General features: G+C 32.6%; 1 protein-coding gene across 1 annotated transcript in view; it reads right to left on the bottom strand.

Annotated features, from left to right (window-relative positions):
• LOC127719931 (endoglucanase A-like) overlaps positions 1 to 13,708 on the bottom strand; it is a 28,100-nt gene that overhangs the window by 13,875 nt on the left and 517 nt on the right. Inside the window, exons 2-6 of the mRNA XM_052226306.1 lie at positions 10,593 to 11,040; positions 8,258 to 8,428; positions 2,737 to 2,924; positions 1,185 to 1,344; positions 213 to 324 (exon numbers count right to left, since the gene is read on the bottom strand). Of these exons, the coding sequence (XP_052082266.1) occupies positions 213 to 324; positions 1,185 to 1,344; positions 2,737 to 2,924; positions 8,258 to 8,428; positions 10,593 to 11,040 (1,079 nt within the window). The remainder of the gene's footprint in view (positions 1 to 212; positions 325 to 1,184; positions 1,345 to 2,736; positions 2,925 to 8,257; positions 8,429 to 10,592; positions 11,041 to 13,708) is intronic.

The following is a 13,708-nucleotide window of genomic DNA, read 5'->3' as shown; positions in this document are numbered from 1 at the left end:
CAGCTGCATCATAAAGCAACCAATCAGTATCTATATGTGATAAGTAATTATTTCAAAACGGCGTGTATATCGACTGAAACTAATAGCTACGCACCGTGATGCGAAGCAAAATCAAATGATATTGATTTCATATTTTCGATACAGCTTTCGGTTTATAAACAGTAAGGTCTGCATCGAATGTCAAGAACTTATTGGTGTTAGTAGTATATTACCCATAAAAAGCCTTTGCTTGGGGAACGCTATTTGAATATATACCGGGATTAGCTTTTGCGAACTCATACAAGGATTTAGCAGCTTCCAATAATTTAGCACTGTAACCAGTATCTGAAATATTGAAACAGAAACGCTGAAAGGAAAGGTGAAATATTTCATACTGCCTGATTACGAAAGAAAAAAACGGAGAAGAAAAAGGAAAGTGTAATGAAATGAATTTCATAGTGCTCCTTTCCGTTTTTGCGCCTCTTGCTATCTGATTGAAATATAGATGTTGTTAACGCTTCGCCTACACAGTTACAAGGTAAGAGTTAATGGTAAACTGTATGAAAAAAAATGTAAGGATAACAAGATATTGAAAGAAAAATATTCAGACGCATGTTCGAGATGAATGATTTTGATTTGTGTTTCCTTTGAAATATTGAATTACTGGTAATATATCTCAAAGCATTGCCAAGGAAAATGATATAGAAGTGTTTTAAAAGATATATATATATAAATGCTTTACTCTAAATTAGCAGCGATACAGATTTCTTCCACGATCAGATTTAGTTTCACGATAAAATTTAGAAAATAGGTGAGTAACTCGCGTCAACTAAAATATCATAATAAAATATTAAGAAATTTGTTTGGTGCACCTTTTCAGATTAGACAATATAGCGCGTTTAAATTGATGTAGGATAGCGGAATCGTCCCGTTATAACAAAATATCCAACCATAATGTCTTTAATAGTAACTTCTCTAATAGGAAGTGCTGACACTTTGTTCACTGCAGTATAACTATGGGTTACACTTTTAATTCTTTACATTAAAATCACGTCAACTAAATATAAATATAAATTAAATATGAAATATAAAATTTTACACAAGAAATTTAGTCTTCACACCTCGGCATATTATAGTCTAACGTTTATCAGAGCAATCTGCCGAGATACGAATTTGTGCAACCACAATGACTCTAATCCTCTAACCTTTCTCTTTGAAAACAACTGCTCCGATAGCAAGTGCTGCAACTGTGTTTCCTGCAGCATCACTTCCTGGTGCCCCGGGGTGAATTTTATAAGCTGGTCTACTCATGTGCATGTCCTCTGCTCTTCCCCAGAAAGCGTGGTCTGCTCCACCATCACCTACCTAGATTTTGAAAGAAAATGAAAACACAAATGCATGAGGGTCTGGATGGAGGGTCCTTCATTTCTTTATTCTTTGATTGTTTACACTATTTTTCACTATTATTTATATATGTTGCTCATCATTCTCTATTCTTTTAAAATTCGTCAAATTAAGCAACAGCTAAACTATACAAACTGATAGTATGGTATACGTCATAATAGATATTGTGCCCCATTTTCCTATTTCTATATATGTATCACTAATTTTAAAACCAGTTTAATCTACAAAATGTATGTGTTCCTTGTCAATTTATTAACATAACATGAAGTTTCATTGGTTTAGTTTTACATGATCTCTGCTGCAAATATCTTCTTTTTTCATTTAAAGATGCATATATTCGTATTCTTCCACCTTTCTTCTTTGCCCGTACCTGTCTTATTGCATTGGGTTGTTTTATTTGATGTTAGACCTTTTAGTTTCAATTCTGATTCAAAATCTCTGAATCTTCTAGATACTGGCGTTGTTTATCATCTTAATTCCGTGTTATAGTGTTCTTTTTTAGTCTTTGTAAATTATTACTTTTACTGTTTAGTCTATTTTTGATACTATCCATTTAACGTGGCTCGGTACTAATACATCCCTTTATTATGTTATTGTGTTATGGTAAATTTTTGTATTCTTGTCTTTCGTTTTTGCTAAATGTGCTTTGTCTATATGTCTTTTTGTTTTTCTTTGTTGACATATTTGTTTGTTTTTAAAGTGATTAAGATTATTACACAATGTTGAATGCTGAATCCCTATTTTTGACATTTTTACCTTTTATGTCTGTTTGTTTTGTTTACACATTGTTGTCAATATAATGGAATTTTATGCGACTGTCATACAAGAGAGAGGTTTAGCTAGTTATAAAACCAGGTTTAATCCACAATTTTCTACATAAGAAAATGCAGGTACTAAGTTAGGAATATGACAGTTGTTATCCATTCGTTTTATGTGTTTGAGTTTTTGATTTTGTCATTTGATTAGGGACTTTCCGGATCGTTTTGAATTTTCCTCAGAGTTCGGTATTTTTGTTATTTTACTTTTTTTCTACCAGTACGGGATTCAAATTTCGGTTTTATGAATGAACTTCCCCGTTTGACTCAAGTCGATTCAAGAAACATGCGTCATAGGAGACCATCAAATATTTCTGTGGAAAAGTACCAGTTGGTAGATCATACGCAAAGTCTGAGCAGAAGTCCATGCACCTTGTTTCATTCCAATTGGTATGTATGTTTCTGATTATTTTACCCAAATATGTCTTATTTGTACCTTGGCTTATGATGTTTAGACTCAATATTCGAGGTTATATGAGATTGTTAAATGCGCTTGAACCTATATATAACATATACAAATTTTGGGTAATAAAATCACCTGAACCCAGTAAGTTTGCTGGCTTGGAATCCAACATTTCAGGAAATAGTCCAGTGGTGTTCTTAAACAATCATACATGTCATCCAGTTTTCCAGCATGTTCATAGGCATCTTTGAATTTCTCCAATCCCCACCCTAGAACGTGTGCTGACGTTGCCATCGGAAGGTTGAATTTGACGTGATCTCCAGCTGGGAAGAACAATGTTATTAATAAGTAAACGAACAAATTAAAAACCTAAGCCTTAAATGCTTACCTAAGGTGGATGTATGTTCTTTGAAAATCAATTGACAAAGGGATATTTTAGTTTTGACATTATTAGCTTATGCTTACTCAGCAGCAATTTCTGTGATTTTAAATCTATTTATAGGTTGAAGCAGGAATATATATATATTGACATACTGTTCCCAGGTTGAAGTCAAGGTTTCAATTTTTCACGGGTGCATGCAAATTAAAACCAAGCCAAACTTTATTTAGATAACACAGTTTCTATGCCATTAACCAACTAAATGGATTATCAAAGGATTCAATGTCGATTTTGTAAATTTTAATGTTATGATAATTCTTATATTTACATTTAATATAAATTAAAATATCTCTAATCACTTATTTCTACAAAATCATAGGTGCTAATTGCTGCCATGTACCGACGGTGACATGTGTTTTAAAGTCATATGAAACTTCAAATTTATAAACAAGTTGCTTTCTTTATAAAACAGAAAAGCAACACGTGAACCCAAGACCGCTGACTGGTCACCAAAACAATGTTGCTGATTTTTTGTTTGCTTTTGAATTGAGATAATTGACTGTGAATAAAATAAGATAATGATGATTTAAAACACCTTTATTAAAATATGAAATTGTCTGTAGATTCTTGCACAAGTTAGTTGAATAAAATGTTGGGTAGTTGTGAATAGAAAAGTGTAAACAGCTACTATTTGAATATACATATAAAGGCTCGACTATTTTTATTTATTATTTGGGAGTGTACATAATTTTTTCGTAACCCTTATGCAAATCCAAGTTTCTACAAACCTGATGTCTAATGCAAATTGCACTAAACCAATCGCAATATAAATTTTAAACACTCAGTTTGCTTTATAATCTGAATGCATTATTTTATCTATCATATCTTCATATTGTGTTTCCTGGATGCCGTCAATTATTCTCAACTCGTTATTGAAGCTGTCTGTACTCATAGCAGCTGTTGTATAGGTAAATTTAAAGTCCAATGTCCCTGTATAGTGAAACCCTGTGGCATGCAACTTATAAGAAGGTTTCGTATATTTTTCATGAGAGTAACACACCAGCTTCATTTGTACCTCTTATATAGAGACTTATTTTGGTCTCATAAAACATCTCAAATTTTAAGGATTTCCTGATTTTACTGAAATCAATCCAAATATTTTACAGGAAAACTTGGTTTTGAAGAATATGTTGTTTTCAGAAGTTTTATGAATACCTGAACATACTCTCAAAAGAACCAATTTATATAAAAAGATATGTAGATATAAAAAGATACCAGGATTAAAATGTTGTACGCAAGACGCGAGTTAAGTCTACAAAGAAACATCAGTGATGCTCGAATAAAAAAAAAGTTAAAAAGGCCAAATAAAGTACGAAGTTGAAAGGAATTCAGGACATAAAATTTCGAAACAAAGGTTTTGTCGAATACATCTAAAGTAATCTATTTCTGGGGTAGAAAATCCTTAGAATTTCGAAAATGTCAAAGTTTATAATAGGACAGTGACTCAAAAAAGAAAAGAAAAGAGAAAGAGCTAGAGTCAGAATACCGCAAGTAATGATGACCTTGCTTGAAAGTCAAGCTCTTACTGACGTGTCCTGAATTTAGATAAGAAAAGCGAAAATTTGCATTCACAAGTGAAATTAATATTTATGCATGCACGTGGTTTTTTTGCGCAAGAAATAGTAAATAGAAAGCATACGCACTGATACTCTAAACAAGTATACGCATTTGCGTCATCATATATATTAATCTAATAGTTGAATTCGCATGTCAAACCACATACCTCAAGTGTTTTTACTCCGTATTCATTGCCATTTAATCCGGAATTTTTGTGAACAGGGTGATGTATAATGTGAATGAACCAAGACGTGTAGGATAGCTGATCAACACAATGAATACAATTTTCAAAATTGTACCATAGTGCAAATATTTAGATGCTATAAGGTTGAATTATTAAGACAAACAAAAAAAAAAAGAATTGAAATTTTATAATTAACATACATTCCTGTTAATGATTTATTTCCCGAAAATTTTGAATATTATATCAATAAACACAAACGTCAAGTATTTACGGATGGACATTTTATTTATCAAATCAATCTCTGCTTAAAGTCTAACATTCCACTATATGAATATATTGCTATATAAAATAAAAGCAGAGACTCATCAATCCATACTAAAACAGTATAATTAATTAACATAGTAATTAAATTTTGTTATGATTATTGTAAAATATTAATTACGTTTTTTCGTGATTTAAAATCCTTGTGAATTGAAACCATGCAAGTATTTTTTCATTCACAACCGTTTAGAATTTAGATATTTAGCTAACTTTGAGTACGCATCCCTGCTCAGTGGTGCTCATACGTTGCATATAATTTTCATTATTGTAATGACTGATCAAACCTGTGAGACATAATGCACGTATATATGACAATTTTAATTATATTCTATTAAGAATAAATTCAGTCTCAGTTAAAACTTAATACTGAATATTCTCTTGGTCTGGTAGTATCTATTAAAGAAATTAGATACTTTTTACAGAAAAATCCTTTTGTTTAATTATCTTTCTGCTTTCCAACCACTGTGTTTCCGGCCTTAGATAAATATTTATAACAAAATATATCGTTTTCTAAATTTTCTGCATGCTTTCCGACATTTTCCCATGCTAAGATTGAAATACAAAATATCAAATGATAAACGTTCAGAAATAATCAGTTTATTCTGGGACATTATATATCAATAAACTATTCCCAGGTTTATTGTCACAATGCACAACAGAACGCTGTATTAAATACTACACACACAACGCGTACTGGGATCGTCTCAAAGCATGAATTATATAATTGCTTTTTCATTATACTTGATATTTAATAAACACTCGCATTATTAAAACACATATGTTTTGTCAAAAAGCAAAAAGATTTTTTGACTACAACCTAATCTTTATTGTTTTACTTTCCGATCTACAAATGAACTTTGATTGTTGAAATATAAAATGTCACGTGGTAGCATAGCCATAGAGGGACCGTATCAAAGATATAGATAACAACCTGTAAAAGGGATCGAAAATTTTCGAGACGTTCCGAGAATCTTGATTCCGAGGATATCGAATGGCCCATAGACACTTCCAAAACTCACAAATATATAAGCGTGAACGCAAAAAAAGTTGAATATGTTTTATATACTTGAACGGCTAGGTTTCACTTTAAAAGAAGTGAACGCCACCTTATTCTTAATAGAAAATCTTTTACATTATCAAATTCTTCATAAATTTACGGATATTGAATTATTGAATTCCCAGATACTAATTTGCCGATATTTTCCCGTATGCAGTGACCTTAACTACGAGACTTCTCGTTATGACTTTATCCACCGCACAGCGCAAGTGCAATGGGAAACCCGTGCAGTGGGATATCCAGTGAACGAAAACAAAAGAAAATTCACTCTTCTTATGATAGTGTCGAGAAAGTCAATAATAAAACAATACTGGTGACGATACTGATCAAAAGTTATTTCTGAGTGAACAATAATTGTACATTTTAAAGAAACTATTTGTTAAACTGTGTCATTAGAAATATACATGCAAATACACGATGTTTTATGTTCAATATTAATCGAGATAATTGCTTTAGAAGCTTGTGAAACTGAAATTTAAAAACTGCCTATCTTTGCTGCATATTGATAAAAAAAAATTGGAAAAAATCATGTGCATACAAAATCTAAAGATCTTTCGGGTCACTAATTTTCTGAGTGTTCCAAAAATTCCTTAGCATGTTACAAGTTCCCAAAGTATGCTTATTTGTTCACTCCTAAGTTATCGAGCACACCGGTTTGCTCTTGTCACATGTACATTCAATGGAGAACTGTTGTCTTTTCATGAATATATACATTTAAAAGTCTGTCTGTGCAGGTTAAAAAAATTAAAGATAACTATTTTTATAAAGTAGGTATCTTTCTACTATTTTGTATACAATTTTAAGAAAAGGTCGTCTCGAGTTTTATACAAGTATTTGCGGTCTTCTCGATCTATTCGCATTCAATGTTTACATTGAGATAAGGTCTGTTTGATTTTGCATAGTAACTTCATTTCAAAAGTGCCAATCTTTGCTGCATATCAATCGATTCCTTTGGAATTTTTTCCATGACTTTCTCTGATCTAGCTGTATATATAAACGAATAATTAGCATGTTCCAAAGAGGTATACATACAGTGAAAAATAAATTGAATTGGTACTCCAGGAATTTATTCGTATAGCAACATTTTAAACCAATTTTTCTCCCAAGCATCTATAGCCTGCTGTACTCGTCGTTTGCTACTTAAGGAGGAAAATGATAACATTGAGTGGAAGTTTGTTTTTTAGTTAAATTTATTTTTATTTTTACTATTTACCAGAACGTTTTCCGTGAATCCATAATTGATAGCGTCCTTGCTAAAATGGGATAAACATTGAGAAGATCTAGTTTTCAGTGTTTACAGGAGAGATAATATTTTGTCACTAGATTTCCCACTGCGTGTTGAAAGAATGTAAATAAACGTGCTCTTGAGGTTAAATAGTAATAACAGATTCTTAAAGAACAAATTTAATAAAACAAATCATTTAACAACTGTTATGGAATAGTTTGATTAATAAATGGGAACGCATGGAAAATATAAAAAAAAATGGCTTTTTCAATTCACTTATCTGTCATGTTTTCCACGCGCTCTGTTATTATTGTTTATCAATGTCACAATCTGGTAAACTTCGGCAACAAACTCGAAAATTAATAAGCTTACGATGAACAACCACTAAATGAAATATCATTTGTCGATAATACGAAGTAGATGTGTGATAAATATATTAAAAAAACGTGCATGCAAGACTTAGTTTAGTATATATGACTGCATTGGTTCAATAATTTCGATAACATTAAAATTTCAAGAAACTCGTTTCATATGACTTTAAAACAGTTTATTTAACACGATATGACATTCTGTGAAAAGGCAACGTAGTATATGGTTTATCCAAAAGAAGATAATCATGCATTTCTCAAAAGGGCAAAGCTTCCGTAAATATTAATCAATATACGTCTTATGTAGACTTTTCATTTCATCTACTTGATTTGAACTCTAGTGGATAGTTGTCTCATTGGCAAATATAACACATCTCCTTATTTTTTTCATATTTTCTGTTCAGTGCAAACCATTATATCAAACTTTGAAACAGTGGTAATGTCTTCCCTGCTACGCGAATGACTCTTTCGGAGTTTTTCATTCATGTAAAAAATATATACTTGCCATCATACCAGCCTCCTGTTAGGTCGTGTCCATCCCCATTATCACCCATTGCAGAATCACCTCTCCATAAGATTGGGTTGTTACTAGGAAGTTTACCAGATCTCTGAGCATCATAAAATAGGATGGAAAGTCCCATGGCATTACCATAGTCATATTTCATCTTAGATCGTCCTGGAGAACAAACGAAAATTGATAATATGCTTTAATAATGAAAACAACACTTTAAAAAATTGAAAACAACACATTTAATAATTTCATGCGTCCGAAGCGCTTTTCTGGATTTAGCTTCATCAGGAACGCTCAAAGCCAAACATTTGAAATCCGAGGGATGTATAAGTACCGAAACAGTTGAGGAGCTATATGACAAAAATACCTAAAACAAATAGCCAAATCCATCTAAGGTAAACTTTGCCTGAGGGAGTTGAAACCTTAGTTTCTTTATAATTTCAAAATTTATAAACGGACAGTTTTAGAAAAGTTTGTTATAAATCATGTCAGTACCGAAATACTGACTACTGAGCTGATGATACCCTCGGGGACTGATAGTCCACCAGCAGAGGTATCGACCCAGTGATGTAAAAAATTGAAAACAACACGTTTAATAATTCCATGCGTCCGAAGCGCTTTTCTGGATTTTTCTTTATAATATCAAAATTTATAAACGAACAATTTTAGAAAAGTTTGTTATAAATCATGTCAGTACCGAAATACTGACTACTGAACTGATGATACCCTCGGGGACTGATAGTCCACCAGCAGAGTTATCGATCCAGTGATGTAAAAAATTGAAAACAACACGTTTAATAATTTCATGCGTCCGAAGCGCTTTTCTGGATTTACCTTCATCAGGAACGCTCAAAGCCAAACATTTGAAATCCAAGGGATGTATAAGTACCGAAACAGTTGAAGAGCTATATTACAAAAATACCTAAAACAAATAGCCAAATCCATCTAAGGTCAACTTTGCCTGAGGGAGTTGAAACCTTAGTTTCTTTATAATTTCAAAATTTATAAACGGACAATTTTAAAACTGTCGAGTGTCCAAAGCTCTTTTCTGGATTTACCCTCATCAGGAACGATCGAAAATTTGAATTCTTTAGAATATACAAGACCCGAAACAGTTGGAGATCTTTAAGACCAAAAAGAACCTTAAAATAATAGCCAAAATCCATCTAAAAGCAACTTTGTCTGAGGGAATTGAACCTTAGTTTCTTAATAATTTCTTAATTTATGAACTCATGATTTAAGACGCGATATGGGGTAAACGTTAATAAGATATCAATCCAGATAACCGACGGACATAAACAAGTCTTTGACTTTTAAACATCGTAAACTATTGATAAAACAATGGGCAAATTCCATACCTGTATAAGTAGCTATAAAAGTCCAAAGATGACAAAATGTAGAAACAATTTAAGAAAAAAAAAATCCTGGTTTATACTACATCATTAAACGTAAAAACAGACAGCATCAAACAACAACCATTGGATTACAGGTTCCTAGCTTAGGATAGGCACATTAGGAATACGGTGATTTTTTACTTGAATCTATAATATTATATAAGGTACGTGTTTTTGTATGTCGCTTGCAATTGCCAACTACTAGATTAAGAAATCAGAATGGTTTTGGATCCGGAATCTAGCATGAACAGTGTATATATATATATATATATAGAAATAAGGAGATATCGTATAATTGTCAATGAGACAACTATCCACCAGAGTCCAAATGACGTGAATGTGAGCAAAATGTGTCACCGTAAGGCCTTTAACAATGAGCAAAATGTTAATTAACCATATCGAAAAGTCAGCTTTAAAAGGCCTCGACTTATCAAAAAAGGACAATCCAAAAAATAAAAAAGAAAACCAACAGCCGATTTATAAGAAAACAATTAACGCAAAACATATATGACAGAAATGAAACAACGACTATCTTTGAGTTACAGGCTCCTGACTGGGGACAAGCACATAATACTGTGGTGAGGTTTAACATGTTTGTGAGGTCTTTCCACTCCTCTAACCTTGGATAGTGGTGTAACAGCACAACATAAGAGCAAACTGTAATAATTATTATGATATGGTACGAAGCACATAGACAACTAACTTAAGTTAAGTCTTATTTTTAAAAATTGCAACTGGCACACCAAAACATTATTCTTACAACAGTAACATAATGCATTAACTGAAATCTCAAGTCAAAATATGCAAATAAATTTAGTATCATAAAGAAACGCTTAATCGACATTAACCTAAAGCGCATGCAAATTGCTGGCAAGTTCATTACATTTATTCAATAATTCAATTTATACTTCTTTATCTATATACGTAATGCTTACCAACTCCGGATGGTGGAGTCAAATTTACAAAATGACTTGGTGGTACTGTTGAATTATTTATCGAAACAGGTGGTACTGTTGATTTATTTGTCAGGACAGGTGGTACTGTTGAATTATTTGTCGAAACAGGTGGTACTGTTGAATTATTTGTCAGGACAGGTGGAACTGATGAATTATTTGTCGAAACAGGTGATACTGTCGAATTCTTTGTCGAAACTGGTGGTACTGTTGAATTATCCGTTGGTTGATTTGGTTGTTGTGTTCCTGTTGATGGTGGACCCTGTCCTTCTATTGTAATTTTCCCTACTGGAGCTGTGCTACTGGGTGTACGTGCTTCAAAGTCGATTTTTAGGTTCCCCCCGGACAAAACATCTTTATCATAGTCCTTATTTGAAAGTAAAAGTTCTGTTTTGTCGGTGCTCGTAGACTCTATTTCAGCTACCCAGGTCTAAATACATAAAATGGAAATTGTCAAATCTCGTAGCTAGCTGTATGTATTTGAATGTGGTATGTGTTGACATGAATTACGATCATTAGTATGGTCATAATTATAAATTATCTGTTTACAAAACTTTGATTTCTTTTTAAATACAAAGGATGTTCTACCCCAGTAATAGATTACCTTAGCTGTATTTGGCAAAACCTTTCGGAGTTTTGGATCCTTAATGCTTGAACTGAGTATCTTATTTTGCCTTTTTTTACTTTTTTTTTATTCGAACGTCACCGATGAGTCTTTTGTAGACGACACGCCTGGTATTTATGATGAACTTATTTAAAGGGGCATCATTAGCTACGAGAAAATAAAAAATAAGATATGATTTTTCAATTTTTGTTCAATCATTAATGAAAAAGATATGTGAAATGATAATTCCCAGCCAATTTGGTTCAATTTTGTCAAAATAAGCTAAGAAACATCGCTGATGAGTTATTCCCTTGCATTGAATAATTTCACGTTATTGAATCCGTATGCATGTTACCTTCAATTTAACCCCTTAGCTAGAGATGGGTTACGCATACATTCATCATTTAAAAGGAAAAGAATGTCAACCTTGAAAGGGACAGTAGGATGAATCGTTTGGTTGACTGATTTGATCCACAAAAAAAAATCATTCTTATACAGGTAAAAACGATGATAAACTTACTTTTTAACCTACAATATGAAATGAAGCAGACCTAGAAAAATCCAATTGCACGTGGTCGCTATCTGTTTAAATTTATATTCATGTTTATATCGGGTTTTTTCTTATACCGTCTGCAGTTTTTGGGGGTCATCTCGATGGTTAATTAGATGCTCGATTAGATGACATTTAGACAAAAATACAAACGAAATGTTGATATATTTCATCGAGCCTATGCATTTGAAAGTGTTTAGTTTGGATATACGTTTTTGTATGTTATAAATCAAATAAGATGTTAATAGCATATCATGATGAAAATGTGGATACATTTTTGAAACCCTTCCCACACGAAAAGGAATATTTCTTACTCTATAGCTAGACTGGTATGTCCTTGTGTATTTGATGCGGACCTCAGGAAAATATCAGTTGCCGTTAATAAAAAAAACGGCACAAATCGAGCAAGTGTAATTCCTATCACAGTTACGAGCACAAAAAAAAAAAAAAAAAAACCGGAAAAAGGATAGTGATCTTATAATTATTATTATTATTATTTATTTTTGGTGTTTTAACGCCACTTTTAAGCACCGCTTTTGGGCTATTTCGTGGCGGCCAGTTTTTATTGGTGGAGGAAGCCGGAGTGCCCGGAGAAAACCACCGACCTTCGATAGGAAAACTGACAATCCTAGTCAATTAAGATTAGAGTCGAGTGCACCCGCACGAGCGGGGTTCGAACTCACAACCTCAGTGTTGACTGGCTAGTGATTACAGTAGTAACTACTTAAACCACTCGGCCACCGAGGCCCCTTAGTGATCTTATTACGGTCGAAGCTACTCGCTATATGTCACTACCAAACACTTTCAAAATAATAAAATCAAATCTCCCGATTTTTTTTCAAAGTGACAATATGAAAATATATATACATTTGCACAGTGCACGGTATGTAATGATGATAAATCTTACCATTAACTGTAATAACATCGATATATGGAAACCAAATAGTAGCGTTTCGTAATTCCTGAAAATATTTGTATTCATTTTGGTTTTAATAACCAATCCATGTCATGTCATTATCATGGCAGTCATACATGCGTGTAGATATCACCGAGGTTCACGGTAAATGCATCAAATTTACTTAGTGTTTTACCATCGATTTCTCGTAAGATGAAAGTCATATTCAAATGTGACAGCTGCATTCTTTTGTTTTTACTATTAAGGTTAAAAATTAAAAATTTACATAGGTCAATTGATTGGTGACCTATGTTAGACATATGTGTTGGCTAATTCTCGCATTTTTAATTTTTGTTCAATCATTAATGAAAGTGATATGTTAAATAATAATTCCCAGCCAATTTGGTTCAATTTTGTCAAAATACGCTAAGAAACATCGCTGATGAGATATTCCCTTGCATTGAATAATTTCACCTTATTGAATCCGTATGCATGTTGCCTTCGATTTGACCACTTAGCTAGAGAACGGTTACGCATACATTCATCATTTAAAAGGAAAAGAATGTCAACCTTGAAAGGGAAAGTAGGATGAATCGTTTGGTTGACTGATTTGATCCACAAAAAAAAAAACATTCTTATACAGGTAAAAACGATGATAAACTTACTTTTTAACCTACAACATGTACAATATGAAATGAAACAGACCTAGAAAAATCCAATTGCACGTGGTCGCTATCTGTTTATATTTATATTCATGTTTATATCGGGGTTTTTTTTACCGTCGGCAGTTTTGGGGGGTCATCTCGATGGTTAATTAGATGCTCGATTAGATGACATCTAGACAAATATACGCACGAACTGTTGATACATATCATCGAGCCTATGCATTTGTAATTGTTTAATTTGGATATACGTTTTTGTATGTTATAAATCAAATATGAGAATTTGAATCAAATCGGCGAACATGCATTTGATAGCTTATGCCCCAATACTTACGTTGTTGAAGTTGAAGTGTAAAGTAAGTAGCAAGATGTTAATAGCATATCATG

This window comes from Mytilus californianus, unplaced genomic scaffold (assembly GCF_021869535.1).
Source record: "Mytilus californianus isolate M0D057914Y unplaced genomic scaffold, xbMytCali1.0.p SCAF_11, whole genome shotgun sequence".
Lineage (NCBI taxonomy): Eukaryota > Metazoa > Mollusca > Bivalvia > Mytilida > Mytilidae > Mytilus > Mytilus californianus.
Note: the sequence above shows the minus strand (reverse complement) of the source record. Positions and strands in the feature narration are given on the sequence as shown.